This window comes from Eulemur rufifrons, chromosome 29 (genome assembly GCF_041146395.1).
Source record: "Eulemur rufifrons isolate Redbay chromosome 29, OSU_ERuf_1, whole genome shotgun sequence".
NCBI lineage: Eukaryota > Metazoa > Chordata > Mammalia > Primates > Lemuridae > Eulemur > Eulemur rufifrons.
In genome coordinates, this window is record NC_091011.1 from 99,601,244 (window position 1) to 99,619,859 (window position 18,616).

An 18,616-nucleotide genomic window follows, 5' to 3' on the forward strand; every position below is an offset into this window, starting at 1 on the left:
CCTTCACTTTGCTTTTTGCAGAATGTCTTAAAGGAAACCATGTGGTCCGTGGCTGTGTGTGTGTCTGTGTTCGCCGGGCACGGTACACCTGAGATTCTTGAGATCGGCGGTGCTGTGTGAGTCAAGGGCGGGGTCCCTCTTGCCGCCCGGCTGTGTTCTGTCGAATGGACGACAGCACGGTTTGTCAGGCCGTTCACCAGAGGACATTTGGTTATGTTGTTGGTCCCTGGTGATTAATGCAGCTGGTAAACATCTGTGTGCAGGTTTGTGTGTGCAGTAAGAATCCCAAGTCATTTGGCGATTGTGTGCTCGTGAGAACCTGCAAACTGTTTATGCCCTTTTGCATTCAGACCAGCGTTGAGAGTTCCATGGCCTAGTCAATAGTTGGAATTGTCATTTTTTAAGAAAATTTATTTTAGCCATTTGAAAGGTGTGTAATGATATCTAATTGTGGCTTTAATGTGTATTCCCCAGTTAACTAATGATATTGAGTGTCCTTTCATGTACTTGTTTTTTAATTATTGAGTTTTAAGAGTTTTTAATTTATATTTTAGATATAATGCCTTCATCAGACATGTGATTTGCAAATATTTTATCCTAGTCTGTGACCTGTCTTTTTCTTTTCATATCACAGTAGTGTCTTTTGAGGAGCAGAAGTTTTTAATTTTGATATCCCGTTTGTCATAATTTTTTTTTTTAATGAGTTGTGCTTTGGTGTGATGTCTAAGATACCTTCACTTAATGTAATGGTTTGCTCTTCTCTCCCTAATATTTTTCTTGTTAGCTCCTGCTCACTTGAGGTATGCAAGATGTAATATGTTCTTAAAGTATATTCGTAATTTATGAATTTCAGTCAGCTACCTGAGGCGTGATTTTTTTGTGTGCATTTTGTTCTTCATTCTTAGTTGCTTTTAGTTTCTGGGGTCAGTGAGGGAGAGGGTGCTGCTAGAGTTCAGTCTTTCATTTCTAAGTATTTGGTCATCTGTGTGTGTTTTGGAAATTATCCTGTTTCCACCATAGTAGATGAACCTTGTGAGGTTGGTATTTGCTGTTTCATTTTAGTAAAAACTAGAACATCAGATGTTAGAATCTTATATCGGTTTGCTCAAGGTTTTATAGATGCTTTGTTCATATTTTGATCAGAATTAATTTATCAGCCGTTTCTATTTGACATTTGTACTTCCATGTTAGAATTGTTAAGAGATATAATTTTTGTTTTCCAAAATGTTAAATAATTTTTTTGCAAGAAACAGAACAAAATTTGTGCGAACAAGCACATACTTTGGTGTTTGAATCCAAATCAAGATGTTTAGCGTTTTGTTTTATTTACTAGAATAGCCGTCACCATATGCATTGTGGTCTGTTTATTTTTTGTCACCAAGTAATATCTTCTGTTCTTGCTTCATTGGACAGATTTTATGGTTTAAAATATTGCCCTGTGTGCTCACCCAAAGATTTGCACACACATTTTCTTTAAACATGAATTACTGCCTTGGATAATATTTTTTCCTTGTGGTTTTGTTTTCCAGCAGTAGCCATGCAGTTTGGATGTGTCTAAAGTGTTAGAACGGCTGAGGGGATTTAGGTGAGGTTTAGGAGAAGTGGTAGCTCTTGTGGCCTGACAGTTTCAGCAGCCTAGAGTCCCACGAATTGAAGAATGAATAAATGAATGAAGAGCAGTTATTTTAATTTATTTGGGGTTTTTTTTTTTTCTTCCTTTAATGTTACCTAAAGCATCATGGGGTGTTTTGAGAATGCTTAAATTACCAGACTGGCCCTGCGTATCTGCAGGTTTTGTGGAGTGCCTGCATGTCTTGATTTTGCTGCTGTGACCTCTGTGCAGCTGTGCGGATCTGGGGCACGGCCTGTCCTAGAGCCACTTAGTGAAGATCAGAGACACGCAGCTGTTCTGTTCTTAACTAGTTCCTCATTCATCATATTGTTGGTAGCTCTTATTGTAACTCCTTTGAATTACAATTTATGTAGATAAAGGCGATTTTTTAAACTAAAACTATTTTCATTTATTGTCACGTGATTGCCTAATCGTTCTATAAAACCAAGAAGTAAAAAACATATAGAGTAGATTAAAGTTCCGGGCAGGCCTTCTCTGCCCAAAAACCTACTCTTGAATGACTCATGAATGAAATATCTTGTCTTTCTCTTCAGTGGTCTTTCTTCCCGACCAGAGTTTGTCTTGTCATTCAGACCCTTTCACTGCCACTACGTTCATTTAGATGAATGTGTGAAAACCTCGGCAAACATTGTCTAATTGGCTTAATCCCACTTGAATTGGGGGAGGAGCAGCTTAATTTATAGCACAGGCAGTTGTATTCAGTTGCCTTTTTTTTTTTTTTCCATTTATTCAAATGGAGGAACTTGAATTTCTAAGTCCCTGTGCATTGCTGATTGCCCGTATTTCCTTTTGGAGAGCAAGCCTAGGCCGGCACAGTGGCTCAGGCCTGTAACCCTAGCACTCTGGGAGGCCGAGGTGGGTGTATCTTTTGACCTTAGGAGTTCGAGACCAGCCTGAGCAAGAGCGAGACCCCGTCTCTACTAAAAATAGAAAGAAATTAGCTGAACAACTGAAAATATATATAAAAAATTAGCCGGGCATGCTGGTGCATGCCTGTAGTCCCAGCTACTCGGGAGGCTGAGGCAGGAGGATCGCTTGAGCCCAGGAGTTGGAGGTTGCTGTGAGCTGACACTGCCGCACTCTAGCCCCGGCAACAGAGTAAGACTCTCAAAAAAAAAAAAAAAAAAAAGCAAGCCTAAAAATAAAATTAAATAAATGAGCAAATTTTGTGAATTGGTAGTTTATATGTCCTTTCTATATGCCCTTTTAATTTAAAGGGTATTCAACCCTTATTTGTTGTAGACCATGTTGAGTCTAGTTACTTTGTTTTCTGGGCATAATAATCTCATATGTAATAATTATATAGACATTTTAAGTGTTTTAAGGTACTATAATTATTCAGTTTTTTGAAATCTAATTACACAATAATAAAGCTTTCTCTAAATAATTCAGTATCTTAATTTTGGAGAGATAGTATATTCTATAATTTTGGTCAATGTGTCCTTTTATTCCTTTGTATCGTTTAAAAATTTCTTTGATTCTAAACATTGCTCACAGGCCGCCTCACCTTACACCTCTCTGCTGCTCAGCTCTTCCCCAGTGAGCGCAGTGGTTTACCCACCGTGGCTTCCCGAGCCTGCTGCTCCCCTGGTGTTTGCCACCAAGAACGGGCGGTGACCACGCACCAGTGTCTGCCAGTGGTGGGAGAGTGAGCTGTTAGATTTCGAGAGTTTGCCTAATTCTTATTAAGCTTTATTGTATCCTCAAATACTTAAAAATAGTTCCTGACTTATATTTTCAGTAGCTGATAGTTACAAATTAGTCAGTCATGGCCGGGCGCGGTGGCTCACGCCTGTCATCCTAGCACTCTGGGAGGCCGAGGTGGGTGGATCGTTTGAGCTCAGGAGTTCGAGACCAGCCTGAGCAAGAGCGAGACCCCATCTCTACTAAAAATAGAAAGAAATTATATGGACAGCTAAAAATATATATAGAAAAAATTAGCCGGGCATGGTGGCACATGCCTGTAGTCCCAGCTACTCGGGAGGCTGAGACAGGAGGATCACTTGAGCCCAGGAGTTTGAGGTTGCTGTGAGCTAGGCTGATGCCACGGCACTCACTCTAGCCTGGGCAACAGAGTGAGACTCTGTCTCAAAAAAAAAAAAAAAAAACAAATTAGTCAGTCATTATACAGTGTTTCCTGCTAGTTGAACTTTGTTATATAAACTTTCAACTACCAAAATGAATATATTTTGAATATAATTATTAAATATAATTACGAATATAATTATTAAATACTTATAAGCAGAGCTTATATTTGAAGAACTCCAAACGCAGTGGGTTTTTTGGTTGAGTAATTACAGGGAGGAAAAAAATATTTTCTTTGCTACAGACGTAGTCATGCACTTCTAAATCTTGGGCTAGAAATAACTGGTGAATTATAACACATGTAAGCGCTGGTTTCTTTAGACTCAATTGCTAGTAGAGATTTTACAAGTGATGATAAAACTCCATCTGTTGCTGTGCCTGGCAGTCAGTAGGCACTCGATAAATCTGCATATTCGTTGGATAAATATGCCATAGATTTCAATAAAATGCATTTTATATGTTTTACTTTTCACTTATATGCAGAGTGTAAGAAGGAAATCTTACTAAGAGTCATTTAATAAACACAAAAATCTTCAAGGATTTTCCTCTTCCTTAAAATGGGTTTGAAAAGGCCAAGTAATGATTCATTGGGCCGCCCACAGCTACTCTTGCTGTTGGGCAGAAGAGAGCGAGCGTTTATTAAGGAGATACTGGCCCTGTGTGTGCAGCCCTCTCAAGGCACTGTCTGGCGCACCTACTACCGGCCTGGGGGGCACATGGTCAGTGTGGTAGGAGGCAAAGAACAGGGACGGGGCACTTCCCCACGTCAGACCTGGCTACACTGGGCCCTCACCAGCTGCACTGGCTCCACGCCTGGGGTTTGCTAGACAGCTGGAAAGGTAACTTGGTAGTTGATTGGGAAATCTTTGATATTGGATCAGGGTATGTATTAGGACAGCCACTGGGGACTTCTGTCCTAATCCTGCACTGCACTGGTATGGGTCGCTTGGTCGTGATGGCCTGATTGTATGTTGGGCTGGAGGGGATATGTTCGTGGGACTGGAAATAGATAGGTATGTTAATAGGTTATTTTAGTAGTCTTGAGAATGATTTTGTAAATCCTGACCTTAATAACTGGCAGTGGAAATGGAAAGCACAAATGAACTAATTTAAGTTTATAAAATGTATTGTAGTGGGTTTGGAGTCCCCACCACTGTCGGTGTCGGAGGAAAGACAGCTCGCCATCCTGACAGAACTGCCCTTTGTGGTTCCGTTCGAGGAACGAGTGAAGGTACGCAGTTGCTTGGTCTCCTTATTGCTTAAGTCACCACATGGTTATCACTGTATGGTTATTTATCATGTGAGTATTAAAAAATTAACATGCCAACAGAAAAACCACTAGAGGTGCCTGGTGCCTTGCTAGTTATATACTTTATATTTTTCTCATTAAGTTGTAATAGCTACCAGTGATTTGTAAAACCCAACCGGATAACCTCTTGGTACCAACTGAAAATGTTTCCTTCGTTGTAACTGGTTGAAAGGCCTGTTACATTATAGATTTCTCGTAGTGAGAGTCTAAGGTTCTTTTTCTGTAGTAACTTTTGCATTATTTCTGAAAATACACACTTTGTGAAGATATGCTTCTGTACATGCATGTTAAAGTTACTTATTACAAACACTACTTTATTAAAACAGAAATGCACAGGTGTCTTAATTCTTCACCTGGTGATTTGGACTAAGGTACAAACGTTCCTTACATTTATCTGTTCCCAAATTTAATGTAAAATGTTTTGCTTGCATTCATCAAATATATTTAGGAAATTTCTAACAATTACTCCAGTCTGTTCTCCAGTGACAACTTCAAGAGGGCTGTTTTAGGCCTGTACACACTCTTTATAGGGTGAACAAAAGAAGAGGTTTCTTTTGAAGCTGTTGGTGTTTCTTCATTAGAAAACACAGACACGCATAGTATTGCGTAATTCCTGAGCTCCCTCTGCTGGATTTTGAACATCAATAAAGTACTTGAAATTTGTTACAGAGGTATTCCCGCTATTGTTAGTGTACGGCTTTTGCAAAGCTGTTCTTCCTTCTTCTCTCACCACCTGAGTGTTTATAAAGGGTTTATAAATGTAAATATACTATAGGATGGGATTTTTGAAGTTTATTGTAAAATGGGGGAAAATATTAAATACTTAAATATGATACATATTATATGTATTTATTGATACAATCAAGATTTGATACCTTGGCTATTAAAATTTCAGAATTTATGGGAATACAAAAGTTAAGATTTAATTAGCAGTTTTTCCTTTTTGTTGCTCATAACAACAAGTCCATTGTTTCTAATAACCTTACAACTTCCTCTATTTGTTAGATCTTTCAAAAGTTGATTTATGCAGATAAGCAAGAAGTTCAAGGAGATGGTCCATTTCTGGATGGAATTAATGTCACAATAAGAAGAAATTATATTTATGAAGATGCTTATGACAAACTTTCCCCAGAAAATGGTATACATAATTCTCTGTATGTATGTATTTGGCAGGGGGAGGCTGAGGAATTGTTTTAGAAAATTTTAAAAAAATTAGTGTCCATCACCTTGTTCTATAATGACTTTTTGAAACTGAAATGTAGTATGTCATCTTTGAGAGATGTATATTATGAAATACTATTCCTAAAATTGACAGCTGTTGCAACAGAAGACTTTCTAAATACTGTTTTCTTTTAAAGACAAGAAACTAACTCCTCCCCACCCAGTCGTCTGTCCCTAAAATCTAGTCTATAACCTATAATTCTAAAACTGTTGATGGCAGCCATTTGTAGTCTGTATCTTTTATGTAAATACATATTTATGTAAATACCATAAATTCTAAGCCAAATTAAGTGTACTAAAGTAAATGCCATTACAATCCAAATGTCTTTATCAAAAGATCAGTGTGGGCCGGGCGCGGTGGCTCACGCCTGTAATCCTAGCACTCTGGGAGGCCAAGGTGGGCGGATCGTTTGAGCTCAGGAGTTCGAGACCAGCCTGAGCAAGAGCGAGACCCCATCTCTACTAAAAATAGAAAGAAATTATATGGACAGCTAAAAATATATATAGAAAAAATTAGCCGGGCATGGTGGTGCATGCCTGTAGTCCCAGCTACTCAGGAGGCTGAGACAGGAGGATCCCTTGAGCTCAGGAGTTTGAGGTTGCTGTGAGCTAGGCTGACGCCACGGCACTCACTCTAGCCTGGGCAACAAAGTGAGACTCTGTCTCAAAAAAAAAAAAGATCGGTGTGCTTCAAGGAGAATTGCATGGCAGCAACAATTTGGGTGGCACTTGGGGGCCAGTGACACACGTTTCGTCTCATGTTCATGTGTGATGCTCAGTGTTAACGACTTTATGTTATCTTATGTATTAACCTCTTTAACTTCAGGGTTTATGATACTACATTAAATCAATGTTGATCAGGTCAGTGACAAGTCGAACAAAAAAATAAATAAATAAATCCATGTTGAATTAGCGCAGAGGGGATTAAAAATGAGAGCTTGTACCAAATCTTTGGGAGATGGTAGGTTGTCAGAGGTGAGGTAAAAATTGCCTTTTCTTCAAGGGGAGCAATTTAATTTTCTTTTAGGAAAACAAAACCTCTAGGTTTTAATAATGTTTATTGCTTGGATACAGAGCTGGTCTTGCCATAGTGCGGGAGCAGTGGAGGACAGCCGACATTGGCCATGCCCCTGCCGTATTCCGGGTTTTTGTTGTTCACATAATTTACTCTTGTCATTTAATCTGGGCCACGGCCCTCTGGCACCCGGTATCACGAACTGGACCGAGGTTTAGCTCGAGTCTGAGTGCGGGCTGTGAACTTTTCCACCAGGCCAGGTTTCTCTTGCCTCGTATGTTGTGATTTCAAATGTCACTTGTGAATGAGACGAAATCAGATACTCTGGCTCCTAGTCTGATCATTGAATTGGGAACTGTAGGTACTTTTGAAGCCATAGTTCCCCCTTCCTTGAGATCCCACGGTACTATATAAATCGGTTCTCGTAGTTATTATGTTGTGTTAGTCTATTAGCAGATTTCATGTTTGTCTCTCCCACTTGGCCATGAGGTCAAGCCTGGGATGGAATCATTTATCCTTTGTTCAGTGTACATAGCTGGTGCTCAATAGATGTTTGTTGAATTTGGGATTGAACCCTGGGGGGAAAAACAGATATGATAAGATCTAAAATATGCAAACGACTGGCAGGGTCTTTAGAGAAGAGCAATATGCTCAGTGTTGGGGGCCTCAGGGAGAGGCGGGAGAGGCGGGACTTGAGCGGTGCCTGGGGAAGAGCCGGGTCTGCGGGTGAGGGGACAGCAGGGGCTGGGGCTGTGGGCTGAGCACTTGGTGGCACAGGCTTACTGGGGATCCTGGGGGAGAGGATGTGAGAGAGTTTCAGCTAAAGTAGAATGTGTGCTTTTTTTTTAATCACAGATTTTTTGTTTTGTTTCGTTTGAGACAGTCTTACTCTGTTGCCCAGTTAAGTGCCGTGGCGTCAGCCTAGCTCACAGCAGCCTCAACTTCCTGGGCTCAAGTGATCCTCCTGCCTGAGCCTCCCGAGTAGCTGGGACTACAGGCATGCGCCACCACACCCGGCTAATTTTTCTATTTTTAGGAGAGATGGGGTCTCAACTCTTGATCAGCCTGGTCTTGAACTCCTGGCCTCAAGCGATCCTCTTGCCTTGGCCTCCCTGAATGATAGGATTACAGGCTTGAGCCACCGCAACCAGCCTATCAGTGATTTTAAATTAACTTTAAAACTATTTCATGTAGATGATTTTTAGGATATTACTGTCTAATTACAATAAGCCTGAAATTTCCTAATGAATCCTTAAGCTTTTAAAATTATTCAAAAGCCAGCCATACCCAGCTCTCTACATGCATGGTGATAATTGCATCAAGGTTAAAGGATTTAGACAGGCTGGGCGAGGTGGCTCAGGCCTGTAATCCTAGCACTCTGGGAGGCTGAGGCAGGAGGATTGCTTGAGGTGAGGAGTTGGAGACTGGCCTGAGCAAGAGCGAGACCCCATTTCTACTAAAAACAGAAACAATTAGCTGGGTAAAGTGGTGTGCGCCTATTCGGGAGGCTGAGACGGGAAAGTTGCTTGAGCCCAGGAATTTGAGGTTGCAGTGAGCTGTGATGATGCCACTGCACTGTAGCCAGGGCAACAGAGCAAGACTGCCTCAAAAAAAAAAAAAAAAAAAAAGTAGAAAAATCTTCTCATAATATTTATGTTTATAATGCTGAAAATCTTTACAAATGTTCTTTAGTTCAGGTGTTATTAATAAAAATTTTTAATCCACATGTTGATATTTTATTAGGTGAGTTAGTAGAATTAAACATCATCTCTGAACATTTAATTTACTTATGAGAAAATAGTCTGAAGTGCTTTGTTGACTGATCATTTACATATAATCAGTTAATGTGATTATTCCATATATCATCCAGTCGTTAGAGTAAATCCATCCTTTATGGATGCTCGTTATCTCATTCGTTCTCAGAACGATTTTCTGAAGTGTGGGTGTGAGCCCAATTTTACTAATTAGTCGGTCGAGTGGAGCTTGGAATAGTCGATGACTTGTCTCTGCACTTGGTGCTAAGTGAGCAGAGGGCCCCGCCCAGCCGCACACCTGGAGTCCACAAGCTCCGGCCTCCGCCCCAGCCCGCCTTGTTGCATTGTCTCACCTGCTGACGTCTCCATGTGGAGAATATAGAAATGGTGGTGTTTGCTCCTGGGATTGTTGTAAGGATTACGGAGAGGGTGTGTACGACAGCTGCTACAGGGCCTGACTCCACTGTGAGCTCCTGGTGCCCTTCGCCATCCTGGGCTCTGAGCTGCAGTGTGGTCGGTTCCGAAGAGCCTCACTTCTGTGTGCTTTTCTTGGTTGGTTCGTTGGTTGGTTTTATTTTGTCTCATTTAATGGGCAGAATTAACTGCATTGTTTTCCTGAAGAAGAAATAGCAATAGGATGAAAAGAAATTAATATTTTACTTTCTTTTTTTTTTTTCCCACCAAAACCTTTCTGGATAAGTAGATATTTCTAATTTGCCCGTAGAAAAAAGTAGTGGGAAGATGCCTAGAAGGCTAAATTTAATTCTGAAAACATTACTGTCTGTTGCACATGGCTGTTTACAGAAGTGAGCCTCAAGGAAACACACTCTCAAATGTAGCCGTAGCTGACGGCTGCTTCTGTGCGAGCTCGTTGACCTGGCGGAGACAGCGCCCCAGGCCTCACTGGTGCTGCCCTTGAAGGAGAGGGTTTGGGGGGGCGGGGGGACCCCTGTTGGCGCATTTCCCGCTGACAGCATGTTTGCACAGAATCAGCTGCTGCTAATCCCTGACGATCAGTTTGCAAAATATTGCACATGACAAGTAAATGCTCACATTTCTTTCTTACAATTTGGTATTAAAAGGATATGTATAAAGGTAAGAAATACCCAAATACATTCTTGTGCTGCATCTATAGTTGGCCTATTAGATTTCTTTTGGCATTTTGTCTGTAGCTTGAGATTGACATACTTCGTAATCATATTAATCAAGGTAGATGGGAATGCCGTGTTCGTGGGATTTAATTATTGGTGAGAAACATGTTCTTCATGTAAGTATAGTTAAGTTAAAAAACATAAGAGTATGTTTTAGTTGGAAAAAGCCCAGGCTTTGTAGGCAGTAGACATCTTTAAATTATGTCGCTGCCCATTACGGTATTAACTGTGTCACTTTATAATAAACAACCTTTCCTGTCCTCAGTTTTCTCACTGTGAAGTGGGGATACTTCTTAACCCAGCAGGTTGTTAAAGGATTTGCAGTAATAGACGCGAAGTTCTAGCACAGATTCTAGCTGGGGGAAGTGGTCAGTGACAGCTACTGCTATCCCCTTACACAGCAGAGCGGGCTGCAGCCAGGGGGTCTGGGTTTGTTTATCTGACTCCCAGGGGAGCCTGGCTGGCAGCACAGAGGTGGCGGGCCGGCGAGTCAGCACTGGGTCCCTGCTGGCCGCTCACGGGTGACCCACCTGGTCTGTTCGTTCATCGGCCCTTTCTCGATGAATGAAAGTTGTCACTCCTGTACGTGGTGGCTGCAAACCTCAGTCAATACGACAAATTATATTTGCCCTGTTTGAAAACATGTTATAGAATATTTGTACTCCAGGTACACAACTTCAAAATTACCGACACCTTTGCATAGCAATGTAGAGACAAACAGGATTTCGAGGAAATGGCCTGGAGGCTCTACCCAACATGCCTTCTGCTAAACTCCTTTTCCAGAGTGTCTCTGGAGGTCACTTGTCCCTAGAGATGCTCGGGGTGACTGTGCACACCACATCTGAAAGGCGGAAGCTGCAGAGGCAGACTGTGGAAGTGTGTGAACCCGGGTGCTGTTACTTCCTCACCCGCCCGGCCTTCACGGGCAGCCCTTGCCCCGCTTCTTCCTCCTCCCCTTTCTTGCCCCGTTTTGCAGAGCACCTGTAGCTCATGCTTGGGGGAAGACAAAGGACATTTCACTTACGTTCCCAAATCTGCTCTCTGATCAGCCTGTCCATCAGGGCACGTCTTGCTTGGCCCACCTTGTTTGGACTTTTGATAGAATACCTTTCTTGACTTGTACTGGGGGCTGTATCCTGAAGCCTGTGTTGCAGCTTTGTAGTGTTCGTTGCAAGTGAGTACGGGGACATGTTGTTCCCAGGTAAGAGGACCTATGAGAAATTCTCTCAACCATCAAGAATGGTTGAGTGGCTTTGTTAATTTTTTTCAATTTTTAAATTTATTCTTTGCAGCAAATTTTGTAATAAGTAACTTTACCCTTTCTTCTAGCTACGTATAGCTTTTAAAAGTCGTGTAGTTTCTGGAGTGCTGACCCTCCCCGAGAGTTCCTGTATCGGTGACCCCATGCAGAGAGTCTCTTCGTGTTCACCTAGCCAACATCTTCATTCATTTTTCTTGGTGGTGACAGTCTGGTCCAGTATTATCCTGTGTCCTTAATTCCACTCCCCTCCCCTGCAAGCATTTCACTCTGTCATATCCTTTAGAACATAGGGGATAATTTTATTTTTTCATAAACACTCCTCTTTTCTCTCAGTTCCATTTTCTTTTCCTCTTTTTTTGCTGTGTAACTCTGGGGAAAATATTGGTCAGTCTTATCTTGTCTCTCTCTCTCTTTTTTTTTCTTTCTTTTTTTTTTTTTTTTTGAGACGAAGTCTTGCTTTGTCACCTGGGCTAGAGTGCTGTGGCATCGTCATAGCTCACAGCAACCTCAAACTCCTGGGCTCAAGTGATTCTCTTGCCTCAGCCTCTCAAGTAGCTGGGACTACAGGTGTGCACCACCACGCCCAGCTAATTTTTCTGTTTTCAGTAGAGATGGGGTCTTGCTCTTCCTGAGGCTGGTCTCAAAATCCTGAGCTCAAGTGATTCTCCCACCGTGGCCTCCCAGACTGCTGGGATTACAGGCATGAGCCACCGCGCCCAGCCTGTCTCATTGCTGTTTTGAGGCCTGCGTTGAAACGTCCCTAATATCCCCACTCCCACTCCCAAGACTTCCTGTAGTAACTGTTTATCTTATTGCTTTCTTTTAACATCTTTTCTCCTTCTGTCTTTTTAAACAGAGCCTGATTTGAAAAAGCGGATCCGTGTGCACCTGCTCAATGCCCATGGTCTGGATGAAGCTGGCATTGATGGTGGTGGTATCTTCAGAGAATTTTTAAATGAACTACTGAAATCAGGATTTAACCCCAACCAGGGTTTCTTTAAGACTACTAATGAAGGGCTTCTGTACCCCAACCCGGCTGCTCAGATGCTTGTGGGAGATTCTTTTGCCAGACATTACTACTTCCTAGGCAGAATGCTTGGAAAGGTAAAGTAATCTTTATATAAAAATAGATTTAAGACCAAAAGATGTTGGCATCTTATGTTTCTGTATGGATGTTTGCCACAAAATTTTTTCAGAAATTCAGATGCTAAATGTTTGGAAACCACAGCACTAAGTAGAGATTTTTATGGTTATGAGTGAGTTCTATGGGGTTTCTTTGTTTTTTCTTTTTCCACCCTCTCAACCCAACTTTTCCCAACTCCGGGAAGAACGGGGAAGAGAAGGCCATAAGTTCTATGGTTTGAATGTCCCCTCCAAAACTCATGCTGAAACTGAACCCCCAGTGTGGCAGTACCGAGAGCTGGTGGCTGAGTGGTGATTGAGTCATCATGGGAGGGGAACTGGTGCTTTATAAGAAGAGGAAAAGAGACCTGAGCCAGCAGGTTGACACGCTCAGCCCCTGGCTGTGTGGTGCCCTGTGCTGCCTTGGGACCCTGCAGAGAGTCCCCCCAGTGAGAAGGCTGTCACCAGACAAACCCCACAGCCCTGGACTTCCCAGCCTCCAGAATCCTGGGGAGCAAAGCTCGCTTCTTACAAGTTCCCCAGTTTCAGATACTCTGTTAATGCCATAAGCAACAGGAAATGGACTAAGACAGAAGGTTACTACTTAGTGACTTAGTTTGCCAGGATAGCTGCAACAAATTACCGCAAACTTGGGTGGATTAACCAAACAGAAATTCATTCTCTCACAGTTCTGGAGGCCAGAAATCCAAAACCACGGTGTCAGCAGGGTGGGTTCCTTTCTACAGGATCTCAGAGAGAATCTGTTCCTGCCTCTCATCTTCTGGTCTTGCCAGCAGTCCGTGGCCTTCTTTGGCTTGTAGAGTCGTCACTGCAGTCTCTGCCTCTGTCCTCACATGGCCTCTCCCCGTGTGTCTGTGTCCAGCTGTTCCTCTTCTTGTAAGGACAGCAGTCGCTGGATCTGGGCCCACCCTAGTCCCCCTCATCGTAGCTCGATTGCAGAGACCTGTTTCCAAAGGTCACGTTCACAGAGTAGGAATTGAACTCATCTTTTGAGGGACACAGAGACACCTGCTGTAGTGACACCGAGCCCCGGTGGTAAATGGAATGCATTTTATGCATAAAGCTCAGTATTCAGGGATTATTATTAACCAGCTTTATCATTGTTAATAAGAAATTAGTGTTGCTGTTGTAATTATTTTCTGTAAGAATCATTCAGAGGTATAATTACTTTCAAGTTTGTAATAAAATTCCTTTATCCCATGGTGGTCCTGTTCTCTGAGGTCCACGTTACAGAGTCCTGCCATCACCCACCTCACCCACCTGGAGCAGGATACATGGCGTCGCCCACTTTGATAAGCCGCTCAATTACACATCGGCGCATGCAGAACACATTACACTCTTGTGACTTTTTTTGTTGTTTACGTAGCAGGTTTATTGAAATGTAATTCACGTTACATAAAATTCAGCCTTTAAAGTTTGCAATTCATTGGTTTTTAATATATTCACAGAGTTTTCCAGCTATCACCAATATCTAATTTCATAACCCTAAAAAGGAAACCCCGTGTTCCGTAGCAGACATTCCCCGTTCTGCCTCAGTTCCGCCAGCCTCAGGCCGCCACCAATCTGCTGTCTCTGGGGATTTTATTTTGCTGGACATTTCATATAAATGGAATCCTATACTATGTGGCCTTTTGTGACTGGCTGCTTTGATTCAGTGTAATGTTTTCTGGTTTCATCTACATTGTAGAATGTATCAGAACTTCATTCCTTTTAATGGCTGGATGATATTTCATTGTATGGATATACCATGTTGTGTTCATCTGTTGATCCACTGGTGGACATTTGGATTGTTTCCACCCTTTGGCTGTTGGAAGTGATGTTGCTGTGAACACGCGTGCACGCGGGATGCAAGCGCTGGGCTGCGTGTGAGCTCCGTGTGAGCTCCGTGTCGGTGTCTGCAGCCTTTTATAGTCGCGCCAGCAGTCTGCCCCACATCCTTGCAGACGCTTACTCTGTCTGTCTTTGTCATTGCCATTCTTGGGGGAGAGAATCGATATCTTACTGTGGTTCTGATTTGCATAATAATGTTGAGCCTCCTTGATGTGTTTCATGTCTTCTGTGGAGCAATTTCTAGTCAAGTTTATTGCCCATTTTTTAATTGGATTGTTTGTCTTTTATTAAGTCCTTTATATATTTCAGATTCAGGTCCCTTGTCAGATAAATGATTTGCCGATGTTTTCTCCCTTTTCTGTGGGTTGTCTTTTCACTTTCCTGATGGTGTCTCCTTTGAAGAACAAAAGTGTTAGGCTGGGGACTCTGGGAAAGAATTGTCAACACAAAAATTAGAATAGTTTTAAAGAAAGTTAGTTTATTTTACTTTCCAAGGGGGAAGGGTGTGGCACAGAAGAAAAAAAAAGAAGTGTGACCAAGGCTAAGGGGCTGGGGATTTTTTGGGGGGTAAAGGAAGAAAAATGGGTGACTGTTGCCAGCTGATAGCAGAAAACAGCTGCATGTGTTTTCCCCCTTTTTTTTCTTCCTCTTCTCCGTGAGGCTGGCTTATCTGAGTCCCTGGAATGTGGGCTGGGGAGAGCTGAGCTCACAGCCCTGCTGTCTGCTTGAGAACTCTTCAAGTGCTGTTAAAACTCCTGGAGAACAACGAGTTTTGCTGTTATCTTTCCCTTCAAAGGGGCAATTATGTGCTGTGAGTTTGTTCCTCTTTCTTTCTGTTAGTTTTTCTCCATTAGATAGTTTATTAGCAAGGCCATATGATCAAAAAGTTTTTAATTTTGATAAACTCTGACGTATTTATTTTTTGGTTGACTGTGCTTTTGGTGTCTAAGAAACCATTGCCTAATTTAAGGTCATGAGGATTTACACCTTCTCACAGTTTTGCAGTTTTACCTCTTACATTTAGGTTTTAGGTCCGTTTTGAGTTAATTTTTGTAAGTTTTATGAGATAGACAGACAGCCTGATGTTCTTGGCACTTTTGTTAAAAATTAGTTGGCCATAAATGTGCCAGCTTATTTCTGGACTCTGAATTCTATGCCACGGATCTCTGTGTCTGGCCTTACGCCAGTGCAGTTCTGTCCTGATTACTGTAGCTTTGTAGTAACGCACAGGTGTATGTATTTATTAATAGCAAATGGGTATATGACCCCAGGCCTAACAAATAATTCCCCTTTATTTGTATCTCTTTGAGATGCATTGTGGTAAGACCAGTTATTATTTATTTGTTCAGGTTCCAGATGTTGCTACTTTGATAATGTAGATTTTAAGTGTTCAAGTTTCGTAATGGGTACAAGCTTGACCTCACTATGATAGCGGTGTGTATCTTCATCTGTAGGCTCACCTTGTTGCAGTAACAAACTTCAGATATTGATCTGATGTTAGATTCTTTAGCATAGATTTTAAGCAGATCATTTTCTGGCTTTAGTTTTAACACGTGTAACGCATCTCTCCCGGTGTGGAGCTGTGCGCTGGCTCTGGTGTCAGTCCTGTGAAATAGCGTCTGTCCTTAGTGGCAACCACAGGCTGCTTGTTGAACTCAGCTTCAGCTTCCTCGGGAGGGTGTGAACGTCATAGCTCCTTGCATGAAAATCTTTAAAATGATGTCCTGTAGTTCTTTCTATTGAGGTAAGCCCAAGAACCTTCTAAATTAATAATACATAAAATAAAGGTGAGCCTTTCTTTTGCTTTATTATTTATTTATTGTGGTTTCCACACAATGCAGTAACAGAAGATAGCGTATTATCTGCATGAATTAAAGCTTATTAAAATTGTATATTACTGTTTCTTCCTGAAGGTTTAAATCATCCAGTCTTAATGTAGAAACTGATAGTTATGCAAGCCTAGTGAGAATAAACTCATTTTTTCCATCTATTTATTGGCATACTGCTTATAATTGAAATTATTTCGGAGATCATGTCTCCTTGTACAGTACTGTAGATTCGGGAGGGGTAACAGATTGCTCTTACTCCTCTCCTTTGGAAGATGTATGTATTTTACCAGGTTCTAGGGAGCAGAATGTGTGATCTAAACCTTTCTCTCCCACAAATGAGATTTATGTCAGTTATTTCTCAAAAAACCTGTTTCAAATAATGAAGTTTAAAAAAACTAACAAACTATAGTTATGTGGAGATGCTGGTTAACTTAATTTCATGTACTTAAGACTTTCCTGGCCGGGCGAGGTGGCTCACGCCTGTAATCCTAGCACTCTGGGAGGCCGAGGTGGGCGGATCGTTTGAGCTCAGGAGTTCGAGACCAGCCTGAGCAAGAGCGAGACCCCATCTCTACTAAAAATAGAAAGAAATTATATGGACAGCTAAAAATATATATATAGAAAAAATTAGCCGGGCATGGTGGTGCATGCCTGTAGTCCCAGCTACTCGGGAGGCTGAGACAGGAGGATCGCTTGAGCTCAGGAGTTTGAGGTTGCTGTGAGCTAGGCTAACGCCACGGCACTCACTCTAGCCTGGGCAACAGAGTGAGACTCTGTCTCAAAAAAAAAAAAAAAAAAAAAGACTTTCCTTACGTTATTTTCTGCATGGATATTCCTAAGGGGATACTAGTTTCTAAAACATACGTGATTATCATCTGATTACAAATGGTCAAAGTTTGTACCAACATGTTAAAAATTGTTCAGATCTAAGTAAGTGTAATAGTATGGCACTAATAGTCTGGTACCTGAACATTAATCCTTAAGAGAAAAAGATTGTATATTGATTGATTATGATATTTATTGGGTCATAATGTATTTAAATTTTCTTTAATGCATATGTTAGTGATTGTTTGCTGTGACAAAGTGCAAAGAGGTCTTCAGGAGTGATCCTGCCTGGGAAGAATTACCTCACGTCACTGGTCACTTCTCAATTAAAAGTTCCATTAGCAGATGATTCCTGCTTCTGGTGTGGGTCGTGATTGCATTTTATCGCCTGTAAATCAGGCTCCAGACAGGGACTAAATAAACAGCTCGAGGATGTGGTAATGTCATCCTGGACTTTTTTTATGGATAGAAGCACCTGGTTCCATTTAAGCCAATTAAGCTCAGAATATTTATTGAAGCAAATCCTTTATCATATTTGAATTCTATTGGAAATGGCTTTTTTTCTTGCTTCAGAATATTGATTTAATTGGAACAGAATGCCTATAAATCAGATTATTTGAAAATATTTTGGTCATATATTTGAATTTTTTAATTAACAAATTGTGACTTCAGCATGGTTTATAAGTTTGTATTTCAATAGAATTCAGTGCACTTAATGTATCATAGTATAATACTGGCACTGAACAGCTTTTCAAAAGTTGAGGGAATTTATTTTTCTCTGTTATTAGTGTCATTTTATAAAATGCTCACTGAATTTGCTGAGGCTTTGAAACCGTAGATTGAGGTGAACGCCAGTAATTTGGGTTCCTTCGCCCTCAGGCAGAGTGTGTCTTTCCTAGGATCTTGTTTGGGGGGAGCCCTGCGCTCCTCACAAGGTGGTGTGAGTGAGTGAGTGTCCTCACCTGGCTGCCACCAGACTGCGTGACTCGGGTCTCTAAAGTCTTTTCCTTTGGATGCTGTGGACATGGCAGTCAGCAAAGAGTGGGTCGTGCTGTTCCTGGCACAGGACTTCCAACCAGTCTGAAGACTTCTCTTCTCCGATGGCAGCAGGTTTCATAAGCTGGCTGTCTCTGTTTTCACAGTTGTCCCGCGTAGACAGTTCATTCTGAGTTTGCTCTCGTTGACCTTACACTGTTTTTGGAGGCAGAAAAGGCAGAGATATTAATAATTTACAAATGATCGCTTTATTTGAATTTCACCCCTTCTTAGAGTCTACCTGCTTCTGTAGCAAACCAGCGGTCATGGGTCTTTTCATTTCAGAACAGACCACTCATCGATCTCGAGGTTATCCTTATAAATTAAGGCCGTAGCTCTCTCCCTCTTCCCCCGCCCTCCCGCAAGTGCCTACATTTCCAAAGGATCATAGTTTTCTGTTAATATATACGTTTACTGTATATCTTCAGAATTAACTGTGAAGTGCAAATGGTGTAGACTGTAAAGTGACAGGTGTATTCTTCAATTTGGTGGAGTCCAGGACCTCACTAGTATTCTCACTGTAGT

At 41.6% G+C, this 18,616-nt stretch overlaps 1 protein-coding gene across 2 annotated transcripts in view; it reads left to right on the top strand.

Moving 5' to 3' along the window:
- UBE3C (ubiquitin protein ligase E3C) overlaps positions 1-18,616 on the top strand; it is a 109,983-nt gene that overhangs the window by 60,925 nt on the left and 30,442 nt on the right. For both annotated transcript variants that reach the window (XM_069461294.1, XM_069461295.1), the window contains 3 exons: positions 4,852-4,949; positions 6,033-6,165; positions 12,286-12,533. In XM_069461294.1, coding sequence (XP_069317395.1) covers positions 4,852-4,949; positions 6,033-6,165; positions 12,286-12,533 — 479 coding nt within the window. The remainder of the gene's footprint in view (positions 1-4,851; positions 4,950-6,032; positions 6,166-12,285; positions 12,534-18,616) is intronic.